The sequence below is a fragment of the Drosophila miranda genome, chromosome 2 (assembly GCF_003369915.1).
Source record: "Drosophila miranda strain MSH22 chromosome 2, D.miranda_PacBio2.1, whole genome shotgun sequence".
Lineage (NCBI taxonomy): Eukaryota > Metazoa > Arthropoda > Insecta > Diptera > Drosophilidae > Drosophila > Drosophila miranda.
The window spans coordinates 1,687,545-1,715,443 of NC_046675.1; the positions used below are offsets into that span (position 1 = coordinate 1,687,545).

At 45.5% G+C, this 27,899-nt stretch overlaps 9 protein-coding genes across 14 annotated transcripts; 3 read left to right on the top strand and 6 right to left on the bottom strand.

Moving 5' to 3' along the window:
* The first annotated feature begins 254 nt into the window (after positions 1 to 254).
* LOC108157338 (fatty-acid amide hydrolase 2) lies at positions 255 to 12,580 on the top strand. Of its 4 annotated transcripts, XM_033389640.1 has the most exons (5): positions 255 to 637; positions 727 to 790; positions 5,461 to 5,641; positions 10,498 to 10,545; positions 10,619 to 12,580. In XM_033389640.1, coding segments are annotated over exons 1-5 (1,734 nt in total). In that variant the 5' UTR covers positions 255 to 636; the 3' UTR covers positions 12,059 to 12,580. The 4 variants fall into 4 exon arrangements, with proteins under 4 accessions (XP_033245531.1, XP_033245533.1, XP_033245532.1 ...); XM_033389642.1 differs by lacking the exon at positions 5,461 to 5,641 and having other exon boundaries at positions 256 to 637; XM_033389641.1 differs by lacking the exon at positions 255 to 637 and having other exon boundaries at positions 680 to 790.
* LOC108155165 (succinate--hydroxymethylglutarate CoA-transferase) lies at positions 620 to 2,673 on the bottom strand. Its single transcript, XM_017285830.2, has 2 exons — positions 1,100 to 2,673; positions 620 to 1,020 (listed from the first exon to the last, which is right to left on the bottom strand). The coding sequence occupies exon 1, from the start codon at positions 2,553 to 2,555 to the stop codon at positions 1,233 to 1,235; it is 1,323 nt and encodes a 440-aa protein (XP_017141319.1). The 5' UTR covers positions 2,556 to 2,673; the 3' UTR covers positions 620 to 1,020; positions 1,100 to 1,232.
* A 2,153-nt stretch (positions 12,581 to 14,733) lies between the features above and the next one.
* Positions 14,734 to 15,888, bottom strand: LOC108156546 (transcription factor A, mitochondrial). 2 transcript variants are annotated; one of them, XM_017288064.2, is made up of 3 exons: positions 15,806 to 15,888; positions 15,140 to 15,718; positions 14,734 to 15,084 (listed from the first exon to the last, which is right to left on the bottom strand). In XM_017288064.2, the coding sequence occupies exons 1-3, from the start codon at positions 15,868 to 15,870 to the stop codon at positions 14,958 to 14,960; spliced, it is 771 nt and encodes a 256-aa protein (XP_017143553.1). In that variant the 5' UTR covers positions 15,871 to 15,888; the 3' UTR covers positions 14,734 to 14,957. The 2 variants fall into 2 exon arrangements, with proteins under 2 accessions (XP_017143553.1, XP_017143552.1); XM_017288063.2 differs by having other exon boundaries at positions 15,140 to 15,888.
* Positions 15,889 to 16,096: 208 nt separating this feature from the next.
* On the top strand, positions 16,097 to 17,449 carry LOC108156545 (esterase GA18864). The gene is made up of 2 exons (XM_017288061.2): positions 16,097 to 16,660; positions 16,726 to 17,449. Exons 1-2 carry the CDS (start codon positions 16,120 to 16,122, stop codon positions 17,145 to 17,147), a joined length of 963 nt encoding a protein of 320 aa, XP_017143550.1. The 5' UTR covers positions 16,097 to 16,119; the 3' UTR covers positions 17,148 to 17,449.
* A 66-nt stretch (positions 17,450 to 17,515) lies between these two features.
* Positions 17,516 to 19,070, bottom strand: LOC108156547 (elongin-B). Its single transcript, XM_017288065.2, has 4 exons — positions 18,720 to 19,070; positions 18,378 to 18,471; positions 18,103 to 18,247; positions 17,516 to 17,952 (listed from the first exon to the last, which is right to left on the bottom strand). Exons 1-4 carry the CDS (start codon positions 18,720 to 18,722, stop codon positions 17,838 to 17,840), a joined length of 357 nt encoding a protein of 118 aa, XP_017143554.1. The 5' UTR covers positions 18,723 to 19,070; the 3' UTR covers positions 17,516 to 17,837.
* Positions 19,071 to 19,971: 901 nt separating this feature from the next.
* Positions 19,972 to 20,664, top strand: LOC108157359 (signal recognition particle 14 kDa protein). Its single transcript, XM_017289382.2, has 4 exons — positions 19,972 to 20,079; positions 20,139 to 20,211; positions 20,288 to 20,388; positions 20,445 to 20,664. Exons 1-4 carry the CDS (start codon positions 20,056 to 20,058, stop codon positions 20,574 to 20,576), a joined length of 330 nt encoding a protein of 109 aa, XP_017144871.1. The 5' UTR covers positions 19,972 to 20,055; the 3' UTR covers positions 20,577 to 20,664.
* On the bottom strand, positions 20,649 to 21,462 carry LOC108157358. The gene is made up of 3 exons (XM_017289381.2): positions 21,354 to 21,462; positions 21,032 to 21,302; positions 20,649 to 20,974 (listed from the first exon to the last, which is right to left on the bottom strand). The coding sequence occupies exons 1-3, from the start codon at positions 21,420 to 21,422 to the stop codon at positions 20,694 to 20,696; spliced, it is 621 nt and encodes a 206-aa protein (XP_017144870.1). The 5' UTR covers positions 21,423 to 21,462; the 3' UTR covers positions 20,649 to 20,693.
* A 729-nt stretch (positions 21,463 to 22,191) lies between these two features.
* On the bottom strand, positions 22,192 to 25,720 carry LOC108156900. Of its 2 annotated transcripts, XM_017288643.1 has the most exons (8): positions 25,552 to 25,720; positions 25,313 to 25,469; positions 25,103 to 25,251; positions 23,773 to 24,637; positions 23,591 to 23,710; positions 23,365 to 23,529; positions 23,185 to 23,293; positions 22,192 to 23,122 (listed from the first exon to the last, which is right to left on the bottom strand). In XM_017288643.1, the coding sequence occupies exons 2-8, from the start codon at positions 25,371 to 25,373 to the stop codon at positions 22,879 to 22,881; spliced, it is 1,713 nt and encodes a 570-aa protein (XP_017144132.1). In that variant the 5' UTR covers positions 25,374 to 25,469; positions 25,552 to 25,720; the 3' UTR covers positions 22,192 to 22,878. The 2 variants fall into 2 exon arrangements, with proteins under 2 accessions (XP_017144132.1, XP_017144131.1); XM_017288642.1 differs by having other exon boundaries at positions 25,313 to 25,720.
* A 118-nt stretch (positions 25,721 to 25,838) lies between these two features.
* On the bottom strand, positions 25,839 to 27,859 carry LOC108157095 (septin-2). Its single transcript, XM_017288959.2, has 2 exons — positions 27,626 to 27,859; positions 25,839 to 27,185 (listed from the first exon to the last, which is right to left on the bottom strand). The coding sequence occupies exons 1-2, from the start codon at positions 27,771 to 27,773 to the stop codon at positions 26,074 to 26,076; spliced, it is 1,260 nt and encodes a 419-aa protein (XP_017144448.1). The 5' UTR covers positions 27,774 to 27,859; the 3' UTR covers positions 25,839 to 26,073.
* Positions 27,860 to 27,899: the final 40 nt, after the last annotated feature.

Here is a 27,899-nt window from a genome sequence, read left to right on the forward strand (position 1 = left end):
TTCAGCTGTTGACTTTTTTGAAATGTTTCCCCCCAAATTTATCCATTGAATTGAATTGGGTGAAGTGGGAGATCAATATCTGTCATTCACTGGGGTTGCTGTTTGTGATAGTATATGTCTGATCTATGACACCATAGAAAAGGTTCTCACACGAGCTGTACAGCTTTTGTACATTATTTAATTGAAAAACAAATACAAGCGCTCTTAATACCTTAACTGGTCACACTGCTCCCACAGCAGTGACACTTTTGAATAACTGTTAATTTATTTGTGGGGTGGGGTGGGGCTAGTGGAGAGAATCTTGCGGTTTACAATAAGTGTGAAATCCAAACTCACGACGCGACCAGCGCTTCGAAGCTCCACCCAGGTGCACTTTGCCCACAACCCAAAAGCCAACACAAGCCGCAATATGCCATTGACGGGGGACGGCGACGGCGACCCCAACCCACACACCGGCGCAGGCAGCGCGGCGAACATTGTTAGTTTTTGGCAGCAGCGTTTTCCACTGAACAAACAAAAACAAATCATTTTCTGTCGCTGTCGTGAGCGGACGATCTCGGTCTACACAAAGTGCAATAACTAAACATTAGTTCCAGGGAATCTATTCGAATAGGTGGTATTTGTAGTTGATTTAAAAGTGAGTCTCTCCCGTGACTACCATCCCTGTGCTCTTTATTTTGCTCATTTTTCCCCATTTTCCTTTTCATTTGCCCTGTCGCCACGCAGTGATGAAGTTGCTAAAATCGATATTTGCATATGTGAGCCTGCAGCTGGACATTCTCAGGTTCAGGTAAGAGAACTCGTGCTCGACATCCTCTGCAGGGCTTCCTCAGGCTTGTCCTTGGCCTGCTTTGCTTCGGCCATTTTCATGGAGTACTTCTCGTTGTGCTTGAACACACAATAAAAGGCGATGCAGCCCACGATATTGATGATAAGGGTCAGCATCAGAGCGTAGAACAGCACAATGATCGCCTTCTGCCGTTTCGTGCGCTGGCTCCATGGCACATGCTCCGTCGAGAACTACAGAACATATATAGATGGGAGGAGGATTCGAGGATCAGGCCTGGCAGTGGCAGTGACAGGAAGAAGAGTTTCTTACCGGCATAATGAAAGATGGAGACAAGGAAGACGACGTGCCCATTTATTTTACTAAATGCCTTCGACACTTGAGATTAGATTTATAGTTTCAGAACATCCGTATAGGATAGCAGATAGGATTTACATGGCAAGGGTTACTGGATAATCCCCTGATCCCTCAGCGAGGCGAGCTCCTCAGGCCCGTAGCCGAGCAGGTCGCTCAGCACGGCATCCGTGTGCTCGCCCAGCATGGGTGGCGCCGTGCGGGCGTCGTTGCGTGCCTCGCTGTAAACCACAGGCGGTCCGACCACCTTGACGGATCCATCGCGAGTATGCGGCAGAGTCTTTACCAGGCCAATGGCTTGGATATGTTCGTCCTCGAACACTTCGCTAATGCTATTCACCGGACCCACCGGAAACGGTGCACCCTCGAAGCGCTTCATCCAGTTCTTGGAGCTATCCTGCGCCAGAATCTGCTCAAGCAGTTGCACCAACTCCTCGCGATTTTCGACTCGGTCTTTGTTTGTCTTGAATTTGGGATCCTCCGCCACCGGCTCGACCGCCAGCAGACGACACAGTTCCACGAACTGGGCATCGCTGCCGGCCCCTAGAGTAAGATAGCCATCTTTGGTCTTGAAGCTCTGGTAGGGCACAATGCTGGAATGGGCTGTGCCCCATCGGCGGGCCTCGGTGCCCGCGTTCAGATAGTTGCTGCCGACATTTATCAGCAGGGAGCAGCAGGTGGAGAGCAAATCCACGTCGATCTTCTGGCCACGCTGTGTCTTCTCACGTTGATAGAGGGCTGCCAGGATCGCTCCATGGGCATACAGCCCGGTGGCCACGTCCGTGACGGCCACACCCACCTTGCTGGGCGGCCCCTCCTTTTCCCCAGTGATGTGGAGCAAGCCACCCACGGAGGAGGCAATCACGTCGTAGCCCGGACGTTTGGCATATGGCCCCACCGATCCGTAGCCACTGAGAGTGCAGTAAATCAGCTTGGGATTGACCTTCTTCATTTGCTCGTAGCCCAGATCGTAGCGGTCGAGGGTGCCTGGGACATAGTTCTCCACCAGGACATCACTGATCTCGGCCAGCCTGTGGAGCAGTGCCCGGCCCCGCTTCAGATCAATGCACACGCTCTGCTTGTTCCTGTTTTGGGCGAGGAAGTAAGCGGCATCCTTGCTGTGCTCCAGGAACGGAGGTCCCCACTTTCTGGCCTCATCGCCAAAATGCGGACGCTCCACCTTGATGACCTCTGCCCCCAGATCGGCCAGCACCATGGTGCAGTAGGGGCCGGCAATGATGCGGGTCAAGTCCAAAATGCGCACGCCCTTCAGCGGATGATGACGCTCGTCCGCAGTAGCATTATCTCTGTTATTGTTCTCGCCGGCGTCGGCTGCAAAGTTTCTCAAGCTCTGACAAACTCTGTAATTAACAAAGCCACGACAGAGTAGCGGATGGAGTTTCTGTGACAACATTGGGGAGCCGGCTGCCAACTTATCTAGTGGCTATCTGCGAGTATGTATGCTCCGGCGATGGAAAGTTTTGCGATCCAACTTGATCCGCGAACACATTTATCGTCACTGGCAAAAGGCCCCCAAGCGGAAGCTTTTTGGAGCTCTCCCTCTCTCTCTCTGTCTCTATCTTTATGTTATCTTTTATAGCACACTCTTAAGAGACAGCGCGTACTGAAAAGAGAGAGCAAGATAAATCAACTGTCTTAAGCTGGTTAAGAGAAGAGCATGGCCTCCCCCCACCAATATTACTCGATTTACGTTTCACCTTGGGAATTCCCACTCGCGAGTCCGAATCCTTTCAAATCATGACTGTAAAACTCGTCCCTCGCGTTGTGTGGGGAACCACAGCACAATCGGAGTTTAATAAGCCCAGATGCCATATCATTACAGCAGAGCATGAGATCTTTTATTGCTCACCGTCGCTGCCAGGTTATTATAGTTCTGATTCGTTCTCTGTAATTATGCCACCTAGCTGACATCTTGGATGGCGTGATCCGAGACCAAGTATTCGGCCATCCAAATGATTAGTTTGGTTGCTAACATTTAAGGGTATATATTTGTGTTCTGTTGTTCTTGAAAAATGTTCGGCCAGTCCCTAATATGCTGCAATTATTTTCTAATGGCTCGCACAATTAAAAAGCAATTTTATTGTCGTAGATAAGTAACTTACGGCTGAATGCTCACCATAAGTGTCAGACAAATCAGTGGGCCCTCACGCAGACCCTTGAGGTCATCGCATGCTCTGTAAACAAATCGTTAGTGATCCAAATTGGATTGATTCATCGCCACGTGCTGTATTGATCTGTATTCAGGATCTGAATTAGAAATTAGGGCCCTTCCTGCACAAGTCTTTATTTACACCCGATACTCACAGAGGATAGGAATATAATCGATTCTTTGTTTTTGCATTCTCAGTTCGAAGCCTCTGTCCCGAGTGTCACGGTGGGTGGAAAGCTCCTTGTAACATGCTCCTAAAGTATAAATCATAAATCTGTTCTTACAGAAAGATGTAGAACAAATTATGACTGTTCTGTTCTTGATTGACATACAATCATTAATAGATGCTTACAGAAAGACATACGGTTGATCCCACCTGAAGTGTATTTTGCTTTTGCATTCTCGGGGATTCTCTGTTTCACCAACCGCTGACGTAGATCTATGATTACTTTACCTGATTGATGTCTGATATAGTTCTTGGAACCTATAGAGCTGAATGGTAGTATCTAAACTGATTCAACAACACTCAATCTATCACTGTAATCTATGTGTGCAGGTTATTATCTACAATAAATAGCAGATCTATCGCGGAGCTGTTCGGGGGTAGCCCATATTTTTGTAATCATTAGGGAACATCAAACGGATGTATTGACGTGCGATATATTAGCTTCGATTTCTTAATGATTATTAATTAAGGGACTGATTGATTGGACACAAACATGTAACCTGTAAGTACTGTCGTACGCGTGTAGTGTGAGTATCCCATTGTGATAGCTATGAATGGGGCAGAATCGAACTGATTCATTGACACGAGCTCTACTAGCACCGGATTCGTATCCAACCCATTTATTTATGAAGGGAGCGTGATACTAAATGGGTTCAGGGTTCGAGTTTCGAGTTTGAGTTCTTGTGAAATATTGTTTTCACACTTTTTCTAAATAGACTGCAGCAGGGTTTTCCCCCGGAAAGCTCTTCTCGAATCAATATTTATACACCGGATGACGCCGCAGTGTTCCTTTGTTTGAATGCCGATGATCTCAGGCCGGGCTGTAACTAGGGGTCAGCATGCATAACATTACAGTAAGTGCTCTCCAAAGAAAAAACAAACAGAGAGCAGACTTGTGTGTGTAATTAGCGATATGGGTCCTCCCTATTGTTTACAGCTGAAAGCCATTCCAATTCCGATCTCTGGTAATGGGGGTTCATCGGGTCAGGGCATGTTAATAATTGCAGGGATGGTAATCCGCAAACGGTGGCATTGACGCACTTGTATCTGATGCTTAGTCAGAGCCAATCCGTTTCCTTGGGGGCCTACAGAAGCTTAACAGCGCCGAAGAGAGAGAACCACACAGAGAGAGATCCACAGAGGGAGAGCGAGCTTGAAGCAGCACTCTCTCTCTAGCAAGCAGCGCTTTAAATACCTTGGGGCGTGCTAGCCCCACGTTTATTTGCTTTGCTCGTCTCGTTCGCGTCGGTTCGCGTCGGTTCAGTTCGTTTCAGTTCGCTTCAGTTCGCTTCAGTTCGGTTCGCTTGCCCACCTCCAGCGGATTCATCCGAGCTCGGAGTCAGATCCAGATAGAGAACCCGACTTTGATAGGAGCCCCGAAAGAAGCCTGGAATGTGATAAGACACACACACATAGCTAAAGTGTAACCAAAATGAAAGCCGGAGAAACGTTGCGCATGCGTGTGCAGCGCCAGTCGAATCATATGCGAGTGCATCCCAGAGATACTTTGGCTAGGCAAAACTAGTTTTTCTATATAGCTGATAAAGTCGGGGGCCCAAGAAAGTAACGCAACGTATTAGCCAACTGACCAAAAAGGCATCGCACACAGATCCCCTCAGCCAGTGTTCGTTGTCGTTCAAGTGAATTGTGCAAGCGAAAATAAATATCACAAACAGCAGCAGTAGCAGCAGCAGCAGCAGTTGCCCCTTGTCTCTGCTGGCTCTTTTGCCGTCAATTGCAGTCAGCTGCAATATTGCACAATCCTGCCAACCTGTTCAGACACTGGCCTGTGCAGAGCCGCCCCAGAGCCGTGCAGTGCAGTGCAGTTCAGCGCCATATATCTGCGAGATACAGTGGGCGCTCTCTTTCTTCCTTGAGTGTTAACCGCAAAGCCGTCAAAATTGCTGTGCTACTTTGTTCCAGGATCCTGGGGTACATCATGCGCCGGTTCCTCCGCTCGGCCATGATTGTCTTCAGTTGGTTCGTGGTGCCCTACAGCCGGTACACCAACATCAAGGTGATACGGCGCAAGCTGCCACCGATACGCAGCCACCTGCTGGAGATACCTGCCGTCGATCTGGCCAAGCTGATTCGCACCCGAAAGGTGAGTACGCTCCATTTTGTCTCCGTTCATTTAGGCCACTTGCGCAAAGAAACCAACAAAAATAATGGCCAGGCCTTGCAAATCTTGCAAAATCAATAGCCAGCCACCAGATTGTTGCCACAGCAGCAACAGCAGCAGCAGCAGCACCACTATCGGTTGCCACATCCATTAGATACATTGTGGCAAAGTTTGAGGCAATGTTGATTGCCCGGAGGCACAGACATCTCTCCATTAGGTGAAGCTCTCACATTAGCAGGTCGTCGGTCGTCGGTCGTCGGTCGTCGGTCTTCTCCGCCTCAGACTTGGACTCTCAGACACCGCCTCGCCCCAGACTTGGCCTCACCTTTGCCTCTGAATTTCGGCAGAAAGCGAAAAACGCATAAGACAAAGATATTACTTTTCATTTATTTATTTTGTTATTGTTGCCGCTGTTTTTGTTGTCACTTTATTGAGTCTCTTAAAAGTCTCGTCCGAGTCGGTGGCACTCACTCGGCCCCTAACATTTCAATTACACGAGCGGGCTATAAAAAATGTACAAGGGGACCGAGCTAGGGGTTTGATACCCTTCCCAGAGCATAAATTAGCTTGCCCTGGAGGCCAACGCCACAAACGATCTGGTTAATAATTATTTATTTGTTCCATAGACATATACATACATATTTAAATATTAACAACTAAAGGAAATATAGCAGAGTAAATAAGAAAAGAGTTTTAATATTTGAACTATTGATTGTTTTTTCAAGCCAAAGATCAAATTTTATTAAAGAAGGGCAAGCGGATAGGCCGCAAAGTGCGGTTAGGTCTATAGGGAACGGCAAAATCGGTCTAAGTCTCTAGGATTATCGGATCTCTATTTTTAGTGATCTTAATGCGTCACCACTTCCAATTTCTAGCAAAAAGTAAAATATATTATTCCTTATTAAAATTAGTTTTCAGTAAAATCAAGTCTATTGTTTTTTCTAATCAAATATTCCATTTTTGAGAACCTTGTATTCACCTTGATATTTATCTCAAATCTTAAGCTAATCCCCATCTACAATTTATTAGACATTTGATCTTAGACAAAGCAGCAAAGCTCTCATGATAAAGGATAGTGATATTTAGGAATTTCCTCTTCATTCATCATTGCAGAAGCACCACATATGTATTTCATTTTGTTAAAAAAAGTAGGCTCATTTTTAAAGGGACAATATACTATTGTTATAAATATAGTAGCAACAGACTTACATTATTGGGAACTGACAAGTATTCGAATGAGTTCTTTTTTAAAAGAAGCAATACCATACATAAATTGTATACAAGAGCTTGTCGAGAGCTTAAAATTGGTTGCACACTCGTCGATCCACCAAAAGGTTGTTAAAAATAAAGAAGTAAAGAATAGAATCATTGGAAATTCGTTACTGTTTCGACTATATGATTCTTGAAACTGCTTTTAGGCTCCAAATTCCACTCCTCACAAAGTCGAATCCCATCCACTATGCAATGCGGTTCAAAAACTTGATGTTATCCCAGAGTCAGAGCCAGAGTATAACCCCAGATGAAATCGAAATCAATTTGGGTTTTTTTTTGTTTTGTTTTTGTTTTTATGTGTCGTCGCAAGCACTTGAGGCAATTGGCCCAAAACGGGGAGCCATAGACACGAGGCATTGAAAAAGCAAGGGAATTAGTCATCCGAAGTACGGATGGATATTAACAAAGAGCGTTTTATGGGGCGCGCAGAAATTTCGCAAAAAAAAAAATAAAGAAACAAGCGGCCTAGACAGTCGGATGGCCTGAAGAGAGCGTAATCCGTAAGATGTGGACATGGGCATGGGCATGGGATATGGGACTTACATGACGAATACTTGAATACTCCGTACTCGAGAGAGATCTCTGCTGTTTTTGCTGCGGTTGCCTCGCACATGCAAGATTTCACGGCGTTCATTGGTCCACATCGTGTGAGGTCACTACTTGACAGACCTTATCGAGTGCCACTCCCCCTCCCCCTCGCCCCACTCCTAAGCCCGCTACTAAGCCCTGTTGTTGTTACTGTCTTTTGCGGCATGCACTCCGTGTAGTTGATATTTTAGTGCACGTTCCGTCTGGGGTACAAAAGATTTGTTGTTTTTTTGGTTTTGTTTTTGTTTTTATGACTGCTTTCTGGTCTTCATTCGCGCCAGCACTCATATGGTGCGTACGAGTGTGTCTGTTGAATATTATTATTTTTATTTTAATTATGTTTTTGCTTTTCGGCTTTGTCAGTTTTTTCCACTCTTAATTGCTGGCTGTTTCATTGTCAAAAGGTTAAGCATTGCCTCACTCCGCTCACGGCGGGCAGGAGGCTATTGCCAAGCGAAATGGTTTTGTAATTGAGATTATATCAGAAACCGCATCTATAGCCATTACGGAGGGAGGTCTCCAGTCGCCGTATTAGAATATTATACGCGATTTATTCACTTTATTCACTCGTGTCACAGGGAGGCTGCTGCTTCCCCGAAGAAGGAATTCGCTTAATTGCACCCGTCTGCAGTTCTTTAATTGAGATTTATTTGTAATGGTATTTATTAAAAGTGAGTGGATACGAAATTGTATTTGTACTTGAAATCGCCCTTTTCGTGTTTCGCTTTGCATCATTATTTTGTTTTGCTTAAATCTGCTGCTTCTTCAATCTTTCTGGCACGTACTTCATATACACCCAGAGAAAAGCGCCGCGAAACCCTGCAACTTTGATGTTTATAGCAAATTTATGGTAATAGAATGGACTCGAGAGAGGAAATTCTCAAAAGAAACAGTTTTCATTTCCATTTTCGCGGAAGTATGAAAATATTTATATTTGAAATAATTTGAAATTATTTATTTCCAATATAAATATTTCCCATAAATTTAATAAATATTCCCAAAGTGAATTCTATTTAATTTCGCCATTTTTTGTATTTAAAAACCGAATATGTACTTGTAAATATGGGTCGGGTTTTTCTGAGTGTAGCCCATACACGAGTAGCATCTGTTTACACAGCACATGAGCAAATCTGTGTCTGTGTGTCGCGATTTCTTTACATGCCTTTTGCCTCTTTTCGCTTTGTGCCACACGCAGCAGCAGCAGCAACAACAAGAAGATCTTCTCTACCTTATACAAATTATGTGGTACGAGTATCGGTATCGAAGCTTTTCGGTCGATGATTTTGTCCGTCCGTCTGTCTATCTGTCTGTCGTCTTCCCTCGCTCCTTGCCCCTGCCCCCTGCCCCCTGCACCCTGCTTGTTGCATGCTGTCTCTTGGGCCATGTTTGCTTGATCAATTTGCTCTCGGTTTCTCCCGCCACTCCCCTGCACTCCGCTGCACTCTGCTGCTGCTGCTGCCTCTCTGATTTATTATTACACTGGAAGTCATTGAAAAAGTCAAGTAGCCTTAATTTTAATTATATATACAATACATGCATATGTATGGGTATGTACTATGTATGTACATGTTGATGGGAATACATATGCATGTATTTATGTGGGGTTTGTGCATCTCATGGGCATGCATTTAAGCAAAAGTAAGGCAATTTGATGTCTCAATTCAGCATCAGGTAGGAGCATTGTCAGATTGAGGAACCTGCTGGATGTGGAAGGTCTTTAGCATGAGATTCGCTTAAATCAAGTTCAAAGGTTGCCATACGATTGATTCTGATGCATAATTTATTCATTTTATTGAACCATTTTATTGATTTCTCGATCTCGATCGACTAGCACTTATCCTTCCACCTGCACCTTGTCACCACATATCGATGGAAATTGCTCCAGAACAAAGTTCCTTCGGGTACCACTAACAAAAAGTGTCTTAGAAATCCCTTTATTCTACCCGTTTCTGGGTTTGACCATGATCCATCATCATGATACATCATTTTACTACTGATTCACAGAGAAAAGAAGCGGGAATCATCGGAAAACATCCCACAGGTGGAGATCTCCATATTTTCGGGGGTTGCGCAACAGTGCCTCTTCAGAGTATTTGGGAAAAAAGATTAAAGATTATTAAAGATCTGTATACCAAATGGTCGAAGTGTAATATGGTCTTGTTTTAGTAATAATTCACACTGATACACAACCGACTAGCTCGATCCATTGGATTCCATTAGATAATTATTATAATGTGGAATTAGTTGAACTTATTAACGATATCGTTATTGGATATTAATGCCTTTCTACTGCCTTTTTTCCTAAGTCTCAATCTATCCTTAGTGATAGCTAAGACGATCTATCAGTCACCAACAATCCCTTTCAGTATTGACTCATATCTCTGATCATCTGGTACTTTCTCGCTTATCAGATCGAGACCTTGATCCATCCATCACGTTGTTACTTGTGATTCCAAACGCATCCCTTTGATTGATACATCAATCGACATGTATAACAATAATTATGCTTAAAGCGTACATGTACTGCGCCCTATCTGCATCCGATCAGCCCATTCCCTCGCCCCAAGAGGGGGGATTGTCGTTGGGTTGGGTGTGTCAGAGTTAGAGGAACTTCTTCTGTGCAGTGAGGATTTTTCCACGATTCGTACATCTATTGTCCAGCTTGAAACGTGTCTGTGCCTCTTTGTTTGCTCTCCATTCCTATGTTGCATTACTCATACGTCATGTGGCCGCTGAAGTGAACGTCATGAATGCAATTCTAGAGTCGTTTGGTTTGGCTTTGTTGCTTGCTTTGGCTGTATTTTTATTGATTTTAATTTAACACAAATTGCTTTTGTTGCTGCCTCAATAGACTAGAATTGATTGTTTCTGCCTGGTACCGGAGAATGGGACTGGGGAATGTGGGGAATGTGCTAAATGCTGGGCGAACCATAGCGGAAATATTCAAACCATTTTCCTTTCCCTATTCCTTATTGCAGATTAAAAGCGAAGAAGTCGTAGAGGCCTACATCGAACGCTGTCGGCAGGTGAGAGCCACTTCCAAAGGAGCTGGGCACGGATGCTGGGCACTGTACTAATGGAATGCATGTTCCTTTACAGGTGAACCCACTGATCAATGCCATTGTCCAGGATCGATTCGAGGAGGCGCTGGAAGAGGCCCGCGAGATAGACAATGTCATCGCCATGGGCATCAACAGCGTGGAGTCGATGGAGGAGCATACGCCCCTGCTGGGCATTCCGGTGACCGTCAAGGAGAGCATCGCCGTCAAGGGCATGACCAATCAGGCGGGTCGGGTGTTCAAGACCCCGCAGATCGCCAAATCAGATGCCCCCGTGGTGGAGCAGATCAAGCGCTGTGGCGGCATCATAATGCTCGTGTCCAACACTCCCGAACTGTGTCTGCTCTGGGAGACGTACAACAATGTGACGGGGCAGACCAAGAATCCGTACGATCTGAAGCGCACGCCGGGTGGCTCCTCGGGCGGGGAGGCGGCCCTGCTGGCGAGCGGAGCCTCGCTGCTGGGCCTCACGTCGGACATTGGCGGCTCCTCGCGACTGCCGGCCATGTTCAGTGGCATCTGGGGCCACAAGCCCACGCCGTATGCCGTCTCGTTCCGGGGCCATCATCCGACGAGCGATTTTCCCAAATGGGGAGACTTTTTCACCATCGCTCCGATGACGCGGTATGCCAAGGATCTGCCGCTCCTGCTCAAGTGCATGAGCGATCCCACGGGACCGAAGCTGACTCTGGACAAGGAGATCAGTGCCCACGGCATCCGGTTCTTCTTCATGGACAACGACGGGCCCTCAGGCATGATGCGGCCGCTCAGCCGGGACCTGCATGCGGCCATCAATCGGGTGGCCAGCGACTTCAATGCCGAGCGGGTGAACATACGGAAGATGAAGTGGTCCCTGGACATCTCCCTGTCGGCGATGCTGACCATGAAGAACATCGAGACGATTTACCACAAGACCGAGGAGGGGGAGCAGCCCAAGACCGTGTGCAAGGAGACGGTCAAGTACTTTTTCGGCTGCTCGGACAGCATTCTGCCGTCGGTGATATTCGGCCACCTGCAGAACTTCATGAAGATCATTCCCAATTCGCGGCACAAGCATCTGGCCAGCATCATTGAGGCGCTCAAGACTGAATTCAAGGAGATGCTCGGCAACGACGGCGTCTTCCTCTACCCGACCTTCCCAAACACGGCGCACCAGCACTACCAGATCTACCACAAGCTGCTGGAGCCCATGTACATGGCCATCTTCAATACGCTGGGCCTGCCGGTGACCAACTGCATGATCGGCCTGGATCACCGCAATCTGCCCATGGGCATTCAGGTGGTGGCCAATCCCGGCCAGGATCATCTCTGTCTGGCCGTGGCCCGTGAGATGGAGCGCCGCTACGGCGGCTGGGTGCGTCCTCCCTCCGAGGATAGCCACAGTAGCAGCAGCAACAGCAACGGAGGGGGCAACGGAGGGGGCAACGGAGGGGGAAACGGAGGGGGCAACGGGGCAAGCAGCAGCAGCAAGCGTGGCTAGCCATCCTGCGGGAGCAAAGGCTTTGTCCCTACGTGATTCTTTTGTACTTCGTTTTGTTTGTAGCTAATTGTATGTAAAATGGTCCATCATTTAGGAAACCTTTAGAAAGAGACTTTGAGCGGACTTAGACAAAGCACAGTTATCAGCTGAAGCAGTTGAATGGAATCCCCAATCGCCACCTCTACCGCACACATCATCTTTAGAGCCTCTTCGAAATTCCACGTCTCGAACTTCATTCTCCATTGTACTATTGTATTAAATTATTAAATGTCAACCAATCTCCAATCTTTTACATCGTATTATCTAACTCTATATACTATATATGTAAATATTCCGTCTAGCTTCTAAGTCTTAGGTTTATGCCCCACTCATGGCAAAGATCGATAAAAAAAAAACCATTCTGTATGTATTGTATGTGAATATTTTTGTAGCAGTCACTGTCGAATCAACGAAAAACCGACAACTATTTTGGCCCAAGAACAAAATGTGTTGAATAAACATAAACAGAAAACTAACCGAAAATTCACAACTAATTTATAAGACTTCTATGGCGCAATACCCCAAAAAGAAGTTGGCCTCCGCTCGAAGCTGCTTAGCTGGGCATCGGCCAGACAGCGGGCCACGGGGGGAGATAGGAGTTCCAACTGCATGGAAAATTGGGCTCAGTATCTACGAAAATACAGCTACTGGGGAGACAATACATCTGCAATATCTGCAAACAAACAAGTAAGTAACTAACTACTACCGCTACTAGTGCAGGCAAGCATTATAAACGGTTCCACTTGGCTGGCTCCCGAGCACAGAGACCAGCGGAACCTGTACACTGGAAAAAATGAATAGTATTTAAGAAGAAAATCCCAAACCAAAGAACCTCTACACTGAAACAAAATTCATAATACTCTAAGGACGGACATAGTTTTTTTTTGCAAATCATTCTGACATTTTCACAGTTATCACTTGGTGTCATTTTCATGGCACATAAATAATATTAATTATGGCCAAGAGTGGCATTTATTTTTATGATTTAGAGATTTTGTATTTTCTGTGCTGGTTCCAGGCCGGCCAATTCTTATCTCAAAAGCCTTAATCGTGCGCATGCGCAGCCGTTTCCCAGCCTCAAATTTATTTCTGTCATTTCTGAGTTTCTGCCGAAATTTAGACAGATTTTACTGGCCAGGCCCCAGGCGCAGAGCGCAGAGCACAGGCACTTGCCGCATTTAGCATTGCATTTGGTTAGTTTTTTTGAGTTTCTATTACAAAAAAAAAACATTGTGTGTGTTGTTGTGTGTGTTTTTTTGGCTTTTGGAGTAGCTCAAGGTTTTGCCAATATGGCTTGCGCAATTCCGCTGCTGCCGCCGCCACTATGAACGTGTTATTTGGCCAAAACATCGGAGGTAACTTCAAATTCTTGCTTAAGAATGTGGTGGCCGTTGGGGTGGGGGCGCTCTGAAATGCTCTGGCCAATGCCATTCGAAAACCTGGTGAAAATTATCTTGTGTCTTGAAAAATTAGGTGAAAACCTTTTCATTTGTCTTCAATCGAGAAGGAGGGGGAGGAGGTGGAGGGAGAGGCCTTACGAGGGGAAAACCAAGCAGCATGACGACCAAATTGATGAAAACATCAAGTCAAGCTTCCACTACCTGTTGAGCCGTTGAATTAGCTGGAAGCAGAGACAGCTCCAGAGCCTCTCTTTGTCTTTGCTCTCTGCCTCGCTGGAACGTGTGTTCCAGCTGCTTACCTGGAACAACTGGCTGAGAGCGCGTTCCAGAGAGCAGAAACAGTTTCAAATGTCAGCTAAGCGCGGGACTGAGAGAATCTGGAAACTGTACAAAACGTCGAGCCCAGGGTTCAGGCGCCTACCTGCTATACTAATCTATGTAATATATAGTTTACAAATAAACACATATCTCGCTCTGCCACTGATAGACTGCTCTTGACACTTATAATTGTTTGTGGAAATTGTATAGAAAACCCTCCCTCAATACAGTCCAGTCCGCCCCTGACTGACCAATCTCAGGTATGTATGTACTCTTATCAATTTGTTGTTGGCGTTTGCCTTGGATGCGATGCCGAATTTACAGCCGAAGTCAGCAATTGCTGACAGGCAGAGCAACGGAGAGAGGGAGAGACCGGAGAGAGACTGCTCTGACCGGAGAAGCGGAAATGTCATTCCAGTCTTTCGGCATTCCAGCCAAGCCTGGCCATGGCTACGGCTACGTCGGCCGAGCATGTCATTTCATCGTTCATTTGAAAACTGAATCGAGCAGCGAGCGGTTGTGTCTTGTCCCAAACGCAGTCCCCTAGTCTTCTATCTATCTATAAGTAGCTGTAACGCCAGTCTGACTGTACTAATAATTGGAACCCTTGAACTCTACGCATTTGAGGTGACAAATCAAACTGCATATTTGTTTACCGTGATCTACGTAGAGAGATTAAAACTGTGTCGATTACCGTGTTAAATCAACTGAATATTAAGTGTGATCTTAACCCCGTAAGACTCAGACACGTGTTACTAACGGATTCCCATTCCGTTAGTCACCCGATTCTATATGCAATCCGTTCGATGCCACGTGCTTGCCCCACACGCAACGTGTTGGCAGAGGCGAAAGATTATTATATTTGCGATTAACTGCGATTAACTAGATTAACTGCGATTGAGACAGACACGCTCCAGCTTGGTTTTCTCGACAAACTCTATATTTAATGCTGAATCTATGTACATAGTCCAGAAAGTTACTAAATTTACTTGTAGCAGCTGCAGGAACAATTCTAAATTATGTATACTTAGGCGAGCATTTAAACTTTAATGCTTAACATAAACAATTTTCGATGAAGAAAAACAATACGAAGAAATGGAAAATGTGATGGCGTGGGGCACGTGTCAAGAAGTTAGGGAAGATTACTTCTCTTTGACAGGCTGGGCCTTGCGGGTCTTTGGCTCGGGGGGATCAATCAGGTTGCCGTGGCGCACAACATCGATGTGGCCCAGACGTATCATTTTCTCCTCCCAAACGGATATGGCTTTTCTGCAAAACGAAACATTAGCAAATGTTGTACACGTTAACTGAGAGCATAACCCACTTGTAGATCTCGAGCTCCTTGCGTGTTTCTTGAATGTAGACGGCCTTTTCGGCATCGGAGAGGCGGGACCACTTGGCCGTCGTCTTCTGATGCCACTCACGGTACGTTTGCTGTGGCGTTTGCGGGGTATTCACGCGCTCACTGATGATGAAGCGCAGGAAGGCTGAGGCCGGCTTCTTGGGGCGTCCAAGTTCTTTGACCCGCTTGCGCAGTTGCCGGCGCTCTTTGGCTTCGCCAATGTCCTTCTTCAGCTGCTTTATGCCGGCACGCTGCTCGTCGGTTAGCGTAGCGTCGTACTTTGTGCGCTGCTCAAGGTACACCTGCTGGTCCTTCTTAAACTCGACCTGTAGACGCTCCTTCAGATTGGTATCTGCATCCACCCAGCTCTTTGCCAGTTGACGAACCACCTCAATGGTGGTTATGGTCGGATTGGTAGCTATCAGCTTTGGTCGCATCTCACGCATGAATCGGAAATAGGGGGTCAGCGGCTTCTTGGGGCGGGGAGGAAGCCCCACTTGCTCCTCGACTGTCTTTGACTGTTGAACGGGACTGTTGCTGAGGTTGGCAACGGCTAGGGGTCTGTTGGCGCAGGTTGTTGTGGGTGTAAATTGTTTGTCGATTTGAATAGGAACTGCAGATGAGTCTTGATTTTTGGCTACAACTTGCCTGACTTTGTTGATTAGCGACCCGATGATGGACCCCCGCGACAGTAGCGTTGTTGTAAAGATCATTTTTAGGATTTGTTCTCCTGCTGTGGCGCTTTGAACAGACTTCTGTAGCTTCTTTAAACTTTGTACTACAGATATTGTTGTCGACTGAAAAGGCACAGAAAACTTGTTGCTTTTGTTGTTAATAAGATTTACGTAAAAAATGCGGCATTTGATGGATGTAGAGCTGCCACCTTGTCGTTAGTTTTACAGTAAACATCGCCTCGACTTACAGCGATAGCTTCGATATATTCACGAAGCTGCAGAGTTGCCATGTTACAGCTGTTGCTGCCTGCAGTTAACCTGAAATTTATTATTGGCGAGGCTTTATTGTTTAAAACACCCAGGATAAACGGCCTACTCAAGATGACCAACAATGATGCAGCAGTAGAAGCTCCTAGTTCGAGTCGTGCTAGCTCCAGTAAACAGCAGCCCAAATTGGAAATCACCGAGAAAGTGCGCGTCCTTTGCCTTCACGGATACCGCCAAGACGGGGATGCATTCAAAAACAAATTAGGATCATTCCGAAAATTTACTTCAAAATATGCCGAATTTGTGTTCATCTCTGCGCCGCACATTGCAGCACCGCTAGAGTCCGCCGCCGAGCCGGTTCCAGAGCAGCGCAGTTGGTGGGCCAACAAAGATGATGGCACATTCAAGGGCACCAACAAGGGGGGACCGGCTTTTGGCTTCCAAGACAGTCTGCGCCTTGTGGAAGAGGCCTGGAAGACGCAAGGACCGTTCCAAGGACTCCTTGGGTTTTCCCAAGGGGCCTGCTTCGTGGGTTTGATTTGTGGTCTGGCCAAAAAAAAGTGTAAGTAGATCTTGATCGGACGAATTCATCAACAGTCGGATAATATCAAATTTCTACCCTTCTAGTGACATCCATCCGGCCTGAGTTTGCTGTGCTTTCCTCGGGCTTTGTGTCCGGCAGCCTGGTGCATATGAGTGCCTACGAAGAGCCTGTCAGCATACCCACCCTCCATATCTATGGCTCAAGCGATGAAATCATACCCAAAGACATGAGCGCATTGCTGACGTCACACTTCAAGAACGTCGAGGTCCTGGAGCACGGCGGCGGCCACTACTTTCCGGCCACGGCGCAGCAGAAGCAGACGTACATCAACTTCTTTCAAGATCGGCTGCAGGAGTACTTGGAGCATTTGGAGCTGCAGCAGAGCAGCAGTGTCTCGTTCATCGAGAGCGGGGCGGAGGACAACGACGACGATGGCGATGCGAACGATGCTGAGGTGGCCGCTGCAACGGCGGCCGCCGGCTCGGATCTGGACGATAGTGATTAGCTGATTTTGTTTCTTTCTTCGTTTTTAATAATAATTAAATCTTATTATTACAAAAATAATAATTTTAATTTAAATTATAATAAAATAGTTAGGAGCCCAATAATTTTGTTGAAATATTCACCGTTTTCACTGCTTTTCTGGCTGTAGTAGGATTTAGTATTGAGGATTGCAATAGCTTTTAACTTTTTTTATGACTGTGTATTTTTTTCTTCAACAAATTCGTATTAATTCCATAATAAAGAAAAATAAATTGTGGGTAAAGGTTAAAGCCGAATATTTAAAATCCCATTCCAAGAGTACAATAATTTTGTATTAGAATCAGTATTGTTCCTTTCTAAAAAAACAACGAAAAAATGCATATTTAGCTATTGTGGCTGCAGATGTTGTTTTGTCTGTAGTTGATTCGGTTTTCAGAGTAGAAATCGTAGTACAATTCGAAACATATTGCATTGCATCGAGCGCTTGACTTCGTGTTTTTTTCTTCGTGGTTTTTGTTTTTCTTCTTGTATATTTGTATGGGACAAGCGAGAGCAACAGCGACAGCGTAGACCTAGATCTAGATCTGATAGTAGTTGCCCCAGTTTGTCTGGAGACAAGTTATCCCTCGCATGCAACGGATAGCAGGGACATGCCTGTGACTGCTGCTGCTGCTGCTCATGATGGATGTTATGTATGGTTTGGGATTCTATTTTATGCGACTGCCTCCTGTCCGTTTGAGGCTTCTTGGTTTTTCATCACTTCTGGTAAGTCGGGTGGTGCTGAGTATGGCGTCATATCCAGTGTTTCAAAGTCGCCCATGTCGTTTCTAGAAAAAAGAAAAGAAACAAATTCCATCAGATCCAGCTGCTAATCAGTGTCTCAACCCATTCAATGGCTTCGGCTCGAAGGGGAGCAGGGACACGTGCACAGACAGCTGATAACCTGCTTATCAGCGATTCTCGAGCGAGCTTCCTACCTGAATGTCAAGCCCAGTTGCGCCGGCGACTGTGCCTTCGCCGTGGATACCGTCACGCCGTACTCCTGCAACGTGCTGTCATCCTCCATAATGTCGTTGTCCTGGTTGTACAACCGCTGATCGACGACTTGTACTTTTAGAATGCCTAAAAAAACAATCAAATTACTTAATAATCAATCTTTGTTTTCGTGCAAACTACAACAAATGAAACAACGAACAAATCGCTGCTCTATAAATAGGAACAAACAAGAATACACCGACACACGCTCGCTCACCTTCAATCATACGTTTCAGCTCGGCAACGGTAGTGTTCTCTTTGGCATCCGTGAAAATCGTCGTCTTTTGCCGTCTGATCATGAGGAACACGTCCTGTAAGGGAGGAGAGTGGCATTAGCAAAAGGTTCGTTTCGGTCAAAGTTCAGTGATTCAACCAGCGGCAGCGACGACGACGACAGCGCGAGGCACGGTACGGCACTTTTGTATGTCACGATTATTCACTCGGCACGTCCGCGTGTGCGTGCCTGTATGTGTGAGCGTGTACATATGTATATGATGCGCCGAAAGTCGTCGTCCTGCAGCTGCTCAAGGGCCGGGGCCGGCTTTGGGGGCACGCTCACCATGTTGCCAAAAGTTTGTTTTGTTAGTTGCCTTTTGTTTACTACTGCAAGTGCGAGAAGGTTACTACAACTACGTTGTTGTTGGTACTGCTGCTGTGCTGTTGTTGGCGCTGGACGATACTTCTGTGGCGTGGGCGGCGCTTCCTTTGGCGGTGGTTCGATCGGCTGGATTTTAACTATTATGCCCCCCCTTTGCAGAGCGCTACTACTACAATCTCTTGATCTTTGTCGAGAGTTTGTAGGTCCAGTTTGTGCCAATTTTAAGACGTGCAACAGCTTTCCGCTCTTTTCCCCGCACTTGTAAGTTTTCGTTTTTACGATTTTGTCAGGCCTATTCTGTTCAGTGACCGACCCTCAGAAATATACCGAAACTACGTCACATATTTCAAAATATACCGTAAATATACTGACGAATTATTTGTATTCAAGTTGCATCATATTCCTCGTTTGGATATTCCGTGGAATATTATATTACAATTTCTACAAGACTGGTTAATTTTAAGTTCTCATCTTTACTGGTTTGTTTATAATATATGGGTTAAGCCAAACCGGTCAACGAAAATTTCCACTAAATCTTACATGGTAACCACACACTAACTACACACTGTCTACAAATTAACTACATGTTCATGTAATTATCAAAGGCGACACCTAGAGGCGAAATGTGTACGTTTCAAAAATGTTTGTCATTTTTTCCATATAAGCCCCATGGAAGCGCCAGTGTAAAAACCTCCGTTATCCACTTTTTGAAATGCCTCTTTTCCCGACATTTTTGGAATAATTGAGTTCGATCCGATTCAGTACTCAATGTGGCCTGGGACATGGCTCTAAGTGGCATTTCTACACGGTTTCTACATTGGCGCATTTGACTAGTGCGTGAGTCCAAACAGCATCTTACAAAATACTGGAAAATACTATGAAAAGAATAAAATTTGCAAGGTGTGCGAGCTAGACGTGGTGGCAAGAAAATCAGTGTGACCGCGGATTTATCGTCAAAATATGCCGTCCGACACTCAGAAATATAGCGAAAATTCTCTTTTCAAAATATACCGTAAATATACCGATGAAAAAAGTAACAGTCCAGTTTAACGACTTGAGGTAAATGCCGAAAAATATTACTGTTTATAATGATTGGAAATCGTATTCCTCGATTTTTATATTCGATTTGATATTAATACTAATACCTGAACACATAACACTACTAATTAATCAGTTTTCTGTTAAAATACATTTAATTTCGTATTGCTGTAGCCCTGGTTCACCGCAAAAAAGGGGCTAAAAGATACCTAACCAACTGTCAGTGTCACTTTTTTCCCCGTCTGCTTGTTGCCACGAAATGGTTTTGCTGGACAATTCGAACGTAAATAAATGAAAGATACTTGCAATTCAGACGAAATAACTAACGAAACTTGCTTACAGTTCATACTCCGCTTGGAGAAGATTGCCAATGCGGCCAAGAAAGATTCTTCTTTCACAGTAACATTCAAACGCTGTAAGTATCGCACACTTGCTGATTCCATTCCACACCTGCATTCGAATTAGTAATAATTTCCCATTATCACTTCCAGACGATGGCAACAACAAACCCGTGCCTAGAGCTGGAAGACCACCGTTACCCAAGCCAGATGTCTACATGTGCCTGGTGCGAGCTCAGTGCAAGTCGCAAAAGGTAAGTGTACGCCAAAGTCCTTAAAATATAAGCGTTAATAGGAAATTTTTCGACAGATTTCCACAGTTGTGCGCCAGGAGGATGTACCCACCATGATGGGAATGTACTCGCAGTTCATGAAGAGCAAAATGGACGGTCTGAAACGTGTAAAGAAAGTGAAAAGCAAGGCAAAAGCCACCAAGGGATAGTCGGGGGGCTTGAGAAATTCGGGGTTTAGGTAAAAATATTAGTTGCCTGTTTGCCAGGTTATTCGTTTTAAATGCATTTGCAACCGTATGTGTATTTGTGCGCTTGTTATTGAACTATTATAAAACGTTGGAACGAGGGTAGAGATCCTTTTGGACGCACAAATCTAGCAGCCACTTGGGCAATCTGTTGTTCCTTAGCCCGTAAATGTGCTTTGGCCTTATCAGATCCACGAAGGCATACAGATCTTGGATGAATTCTTTATCCCCTAGCAGCGCGTCGTCAATGTACACGATATCAATGCCTTCGCCAAGGGCACGATGAAAAGATGCACAGGCCTTGGGCAGAAAATCCAAATATCCAGACAATTCATCCACAATCAGCGTTCTCGTCTGTCCATCTGTAATTAAAGTCTGCAATGGTTACTGGAAAGCCATAATTTACAGGATAGACTCACTCTCTATGCAGTACATGGTCATGTTCATCCCGGCTTTGCTTTTTCCTGCTGGTATCAGCGTCAAAGTGATCTTCGTTTGGTCGAAGGTCACCTCAGTCGGTTTGTTGGGACTTATGACTTGACGAGTGCAGTATTTGTAGACTTCTTTACAATTGTCCTGCGATCGCAGCCGAAGCATATGCTCCTCGGAGCCAATGATGTATGCGCACCATTCGGTGGGCACAACATGCTCTTTGAAGGCGGCTGACGTCAAGACAAGCGCTCCGTTGTGCTAAAAAACCAAGATTGGGAATATATATGATTGATGATCGGCATTACGTACCTGTTCGAAGGGTCCATACTTTTTTTGGGCATCTAGAATCAGGGGCTGACCAAGATCATTGAAAAACATATTTATGCAGTGTGACCGCGGATTTATCGTTAAACTATACGGTCCGACCCTCGAAAATATACCAAAATATACCTTCTCATTTAAAAAATATACAGTAAAAATACTGACGAATTCAAGTTCTATTTTACATATTCCTCAATTTTGATATTCCGTCGAATATTACTGGCTATATAGATCTCTCAGCCATGCCCATATAATTTTATACAATTAATGAACCTATTTTCTAATTGACTGGTTTATTTTAAGCACTTGCTTTTATTGGATTTTTATATAACAATGGAAATGGAATTTAATAGATTGATGAGATCACTAAAATATACCGACACTAAGAAATATAACAATGAAAAAGCAATCTTAGCCCTCTTAACCCCCTTAATTTCAACAGGTAAACAAATTGCTCGTAAATATTTGTAGATCCATTATATCCTTTTTCTTTACTTATAAAAAACTCACGATATTCATCGATTTTGATATTCGGCTCAATATTCCTTTCACCTGACCATCGACAACAAGGACTTTGTAAATGGCAACCAAAGGAGGGTTACTAGACTCTAGATAAATATCGTTTTTGTTAGGTTTAAGAAAGATACAAATGTTTTCCACTTGCTTATTTATTTATACTCAGCTAAGTTATGTTGAGAAAATCATTTCGACGTTAAAATATATGCAAGAGTGCCATACAGCCACAAATCCAATACGGATATCGATAACAGACATGGAATAGTTATCGAATTTGAATTTTAGACTTCATGTCAAAGATAAAACAAAGTTTTGATTGTGTTTAGTAGCATTTATCTTTATAAGTATACGGGTTTCTTTAAACTGTTCTTCTCCGTTAAACATACATACATATACTGTTTTTCTCTATTATCTATCACAATGAATATTTGTGTACGCGTGTTTAAATGTGTGTCTTGTGTGTGTCTGTCATAGAATTTGGATCACGTTACATATTGGGAACAATCAAATTGACTTATGCTAGCAATAAACTCGTTTACGAACAACTTTATACGCATATGTAATGTATACATTTTTCCATTTTGCGGTTGGAACAAAGACAGTCTTGTACAATATCCGAAAGGATTGTTCTCGAACCGACTACACATCCGATATTGCGTTTGTAATTATTACTCGACATTTGGCCATTAATGAGCAAGTGTGTGTGTGTGCGTAAATGTGGACAAAGATGAGGGAGGGAAGGGATACTTATATAGGAAAGGAATGAAAACATAAAGAAAGACTCCTTCAATCATCAGAATAAATGTACATATAGATACCACCAGAAAACACCCGAGAGCGCGGCGTGCTGGTACAATAAGAAAATGACTAAACGCACAAGAACGTGCACATCATAGATATACATAACAAAAAATATATAACTTAAGAGCAGAAATTAAATTAATTGATTAATCTGTATAGGTAACAATATATTCCAACCTAACTCTTCCGACGGGGTTCAGTTGAAAGTGTTGTAGCGCAGATTGCTGTCCACATCGCCGACATTGCCGCCAAAGCCGCCCGCCTGCGAATTGGTTGGCTCGTCGGCCATGAGATCTGTACTGGACTGCGAGTGGCGCCGTGGGCCCGGCCATGCCCAAACATCACGTATGCTGTCGATGAGACGCTGCGAGAACGTCTTGTACTCCATGTCCACCGACTGCGTGTCCCCGAAATTGAAGTCAGCCACTTCCACGGTGAAACTGTGCCCCGAAATACATCATATATAGAATCTCTTTTGCTATGCAAAGATGCTAAATCTCACCGATTCCGGCTCTGTATGTAGTAGGCCACGCCAAAGACCACGAGTATGACGGCCATCAGAGTACAGGTAACAGGCACAACCACTACGGAAAGCTGCGACTGCTTCTGGGCTGCAAATACAACGAGTAGAAAGCGTCAACAAACTGAAAGGAGTAGTGAAGAAAGAGAGATCTGTGCATACCTTCGTACATGTTGATGGTGACCTGGTTGACCGTCTGCGAGACCTCGTTGCGTATGACAAACAATATGGTTTTACTTTCGGAGAAGTAACGCTTGTAGCTAAACGCACACTTGTTGTACACATCATAGATGGTGCACGTCTCATTGCCTGTGGCATTATAGGGTGCTGTAAAGGCACAAAGGTAGGGTTTGTTTTGTTGCTTCACTGGGGCGAGGTGTCCACTTACCATTGTAGACCTTCACGCAGACATCGAATGGCGGCGACCCCTTGCAGCTGACGTCTAGGCTAAGCATCTCCCAGTGCTGCAGCCAGTTCTTGCCGGTGGTACCGAAGCTGACAACCGGATCTGGAGCATGGAAATAAATAGGATGAAATAGAATTACCCAAATGGGACTCTGCTAAACTCACCCTTGGACACAATGCGATGCTGGAAGTACCCATAGATCTTACGCGAATCCTGCGCTATGATCTTTCTATCGACGCAATTGTATGGCGGCTCCACGCCAGGCACAACAGTGAGATGGGAAACCCTCCGCACGCCCAGAGGATTGACCAGAGCAACCGATACGTTCGAAGAGGAATCTGCGTTCTGCTGTTGCTCCTTCAGGGCACTGGTTAAGTTCAGGCCAAGAATGGCGGCATTGGCGTGCATAGCCTGAATTAAGTCGCGTTTGGAGCGCGTGGGCGGCTTGGGAGTGGTACTGGTTGTAGTCGTTGTGGCTGGGGTTGTGGTGCTCGAGGTGGATGTGGTAGTTGCAGGTGTTGTGCTAGTTGTCGTCGTCGTACTGGTCGTGGTCGTTGTCGTGGTCGTGGTAGTCGTCGTGGTCGTGGAGGGCGTGGGCTCGGGCGGCCAGTCCAGCGACGCAACGACCAGAACCTCGATATCATAATATTGCTCTGCCTTCTGATATGTGGCCAGATAGTCCAAGGCACTCGACATGCCTAGATATGTGCAATTTTGAAACCAGTACGTCTGAATGTGATAGCCGTTCTCCCGCAGAAACTCTAGGTCGGCCGGCCACAGCGATATACTATGATTCACTGCTCCTTGGGTGGAAACAAAGTCATGCGGCCGCGACGCATTGCCCTGAATGAGCTCCAGCCTGCCGCCCAGCGTGTCATCCAACATAATGCTGGACTTGTTCTCGGCCACCGTTATCCAAAACAGATAGGACTTATCAACTCTCACTTCCACGACCCGCTCACCCGGCTGCATGTGATCCTTGGTGTACTCAAATGTCCAGTTGCTAACGGCTTGGGTTGTCTCAATCTCCTGCAGCAAACGGATATACAATAAAATAATATAATAGTTGTTTCGCGTTTAAAATGCAAATTAATCAACAATAGGGGGAAAAACGGACCGCTTATAGAACAGCGTACCAGGCACGATCGGAAAAGCTGTCGCGCTTAAATAAAATTAGCATTAAATCCAATGACGCCATATCAATTGAAGCGAAGCGAAGCCACGCTTCGCTTCTATTCTAAAACTAGGCCCCGGGGAAAATTGTATGACTATTAGCTTTTAATCTAACATAAGGCCTGGGCATATGTCTACTTTCTTTTGGGCAGGTGAAATGCCTGAACGTGTTCTCTTTCGTGGTTTAATCAGGCATAAATGGGCGTACGCCCCACCAACACACCAACACACACGACCAACATACGCGTTTACATTTTGCAATTAAAATGAATTATTAGTCATGCCAACTGGGACGGGATTTCTTTTGTCAGCGGCCATTACCTTTCGATGGCCCGCATTGTCCTTCCAAACGAACTTGTAGGTGCCGTCGGGGGCGGGTTTGTTGCCGTCGAACAGCGTGGCAGTCACGTTCACCGTGGATCCAATGAGCGCCTGGTCGGGTGCATTTATTAGAACCATGAAACATGTAACTGCAATCGGAGAATATCATTAGTTTCGTGGCTTATTGATTCCATCGTGCCCTGCCCATACCTGTTTGCACAAAAGCGTAGAAAATCAACGTCGCCGTCAGAGTGTGGACTGTGCGAGTCATTTTCGCAATGTCGTATTGTCCCCCGACCCGCAGATGCTTAATGTGGAAAATCACTTGTGCTGGTGCTCCCTTGCCACCACCCCTTCGCCCATTCGACTATCGTAACAAACAAAAAATATCAAAAACAAACACAAAGAAGAGGGAGGGTACGACGTTTTTGCACAACGTTTACACCCACTTTTATAGCTTATTCTACACGTTGAACACAGTTAATTGCTTTAGATTTCGAGGCAAAGCTGCTTTCTACTAGCTGTGCAGCATTTGCAATAGCAGTTCTATTGCGTTTTTAATTTGTTCTAACAAATTTCTGCAGGCTGCAGTGAAATGAATCGCAAATAGCAGTCTGCAGTCTGGCAACTCTGCGCAGCAGGGTTGCTCTTTTGGAGAGGAACATTTATCGAGATGGCAGCACTGATTGGTACAATTCAAAAAAAACGATCAATCGTGTTTTTCTTTTTAGTTATGTTTAAAATACTAATTTTCGTTTTATTCGTTAGTTGTAAATAATCATATATGCCTGCGTACATATCTGTTGGTTTGTGTGTGTATATGTTAATATTTGAAGTAAACTTAATAGTACAAATGAAATACAACGAGATGAAAAAGCAATAATTACTTTGGGATAAGCAGACCGCACAAAATACTACTCAATACATTGCTTAGAGCAGACGACGACGACGACGACGGTTCGTCCGCCCGCTTACTTCTTCTTGCTCTTGCCCAGCGTGAGCGTGTGGTGGGCAGTGGCCAACTGCTGCTTGCGCCGCTGAAAGTCAAGATAGTCCTCCTCGAGAGCCTTGCGCGACTCCTCCAGCTTTCGCTTCTCCTCGGCATGATCGCGCTTCAACTTCTCGAACTTGGCATGCAAGTCCTTCTCGCTCTCCTTCAGCTCGGCCTCCTTCTCCTTGACCCGCTGCACAAACATCTGCCGTACCTCCTCCTCTTTGGACTGCAGCTCGGCCAAATGATTCGAGCGCTTTGCCTCGAACGTCTGCTGGAACGAGATCGGCTTGTTCTCGCTATCCACATCGCTGAAGCCCATCTGCTCCAGGCGCTTCTGCCTGTACAGCTCGTAGTGTCGCGTGTGGGTCTTCTCCCGCATATCCTCCATGTTTGTGCGAATGAGCATCTCCCGCAGCTTGACAAAATCGCAGTGGGTCTCGTTCTCCACCTGCACCGTGCCCCAGGGATACTGGCGGGCGCGTATCAACTTGTTGCCCACCTTGATGAACTCTGTGCTGCCCACGACGGCAAAGGGAATGTGTGAATTCATGCTGGTGTTGGTCTCGGCCACGGTCTCGTCATCGGTGGGAAACTGATAAATGTGCACCCCATTGGTGTTCAGCTCCTGGATGATCTTCGCCTTGAATCGCTGCAGTTCCACCTTCGAAATGGTGTCGGCCTTTGCAATGACCGGTATAATGTTCACCTTGCTGTCCAGCTTCTTCATGCACACCAAGTCCAGCGACTTGAGGCCATGACCCGTCGGACAAATGAAGTAGAGGCATATATGGATGCGACTGTCGTGGCATGTGACCAGCGAACGTTTGATTTTCAGCTCCTCCTGCAGATAGTTCTCGAACTGGGCATCGATGTAGTCGACGACCGCCTTGAACGAATCGTCCTTGTTGATCTGATCCCCATAGCCCACGGTATCGCAAATTGTCAGCTTAAGCCGCACATTGCTCTCCTGCAGCTCGTACGTGTGGGCCTTCAACTTAACGCTGGGCAGGGTGTGGGGGCTTGGCGTCGACTCAAAGCTCGTGTTAAAGAGCGTGTCCATCAGTGTGGATTTTCCCAGACCAGTCTCGCCTGCGTTGATAGAAAACAGAAATGGAAAGGGGGAAAAATTTGTATCAAAATCGTGCCATAAGTGAGCCTCAATTGGGCACTAGACTGTCATGCCCGGCATTGGTGTCAGGGTGAAATCTGTAGAAAGCAGCATTGAAAATCGATTGGATTGGTGGTAGGCAGGCCCTCTGCATGTTAATCATTTGAAGGCGTCCGTCTGCGCCAATTCCAATTGTTTAAAAGCGTACACATGCACGAGTATGTATGCGTGAACATATGTACGTGAGTCATTTCATACAATATTTGGATCCCTGTCCAATGCACTCCACTCCCAGCTCCACTTCAAACATACATACACACACACATGCATGCATGTGTACACAAGTCCGTCTTCGTTGATTCACTCTGTGCCGCCGCATACACACACACACCAATAGTATAGTGCATTCGTATATACACACCTATACACATGACGTTGAAAACGAATCCGTTCTGAACGCTCTTGTTGACCAATTGATCAGGCAGGCTATCGAATCCCACATGGCCTGATTGCTTCAGAGTGCGTAGATGCATCTCTTTTTTATTGACGAAATCCACTTCAGCAGTCATTTTGCAACAATTCAACACAGAAAAACCGAACGACCAGACCAAATATATCGCGCAAAAGGCGTCGGCCAGGGACCCTCAGAATGTACCGAAATATATCGTCATATTTTGAAAATATACCGTAAATAT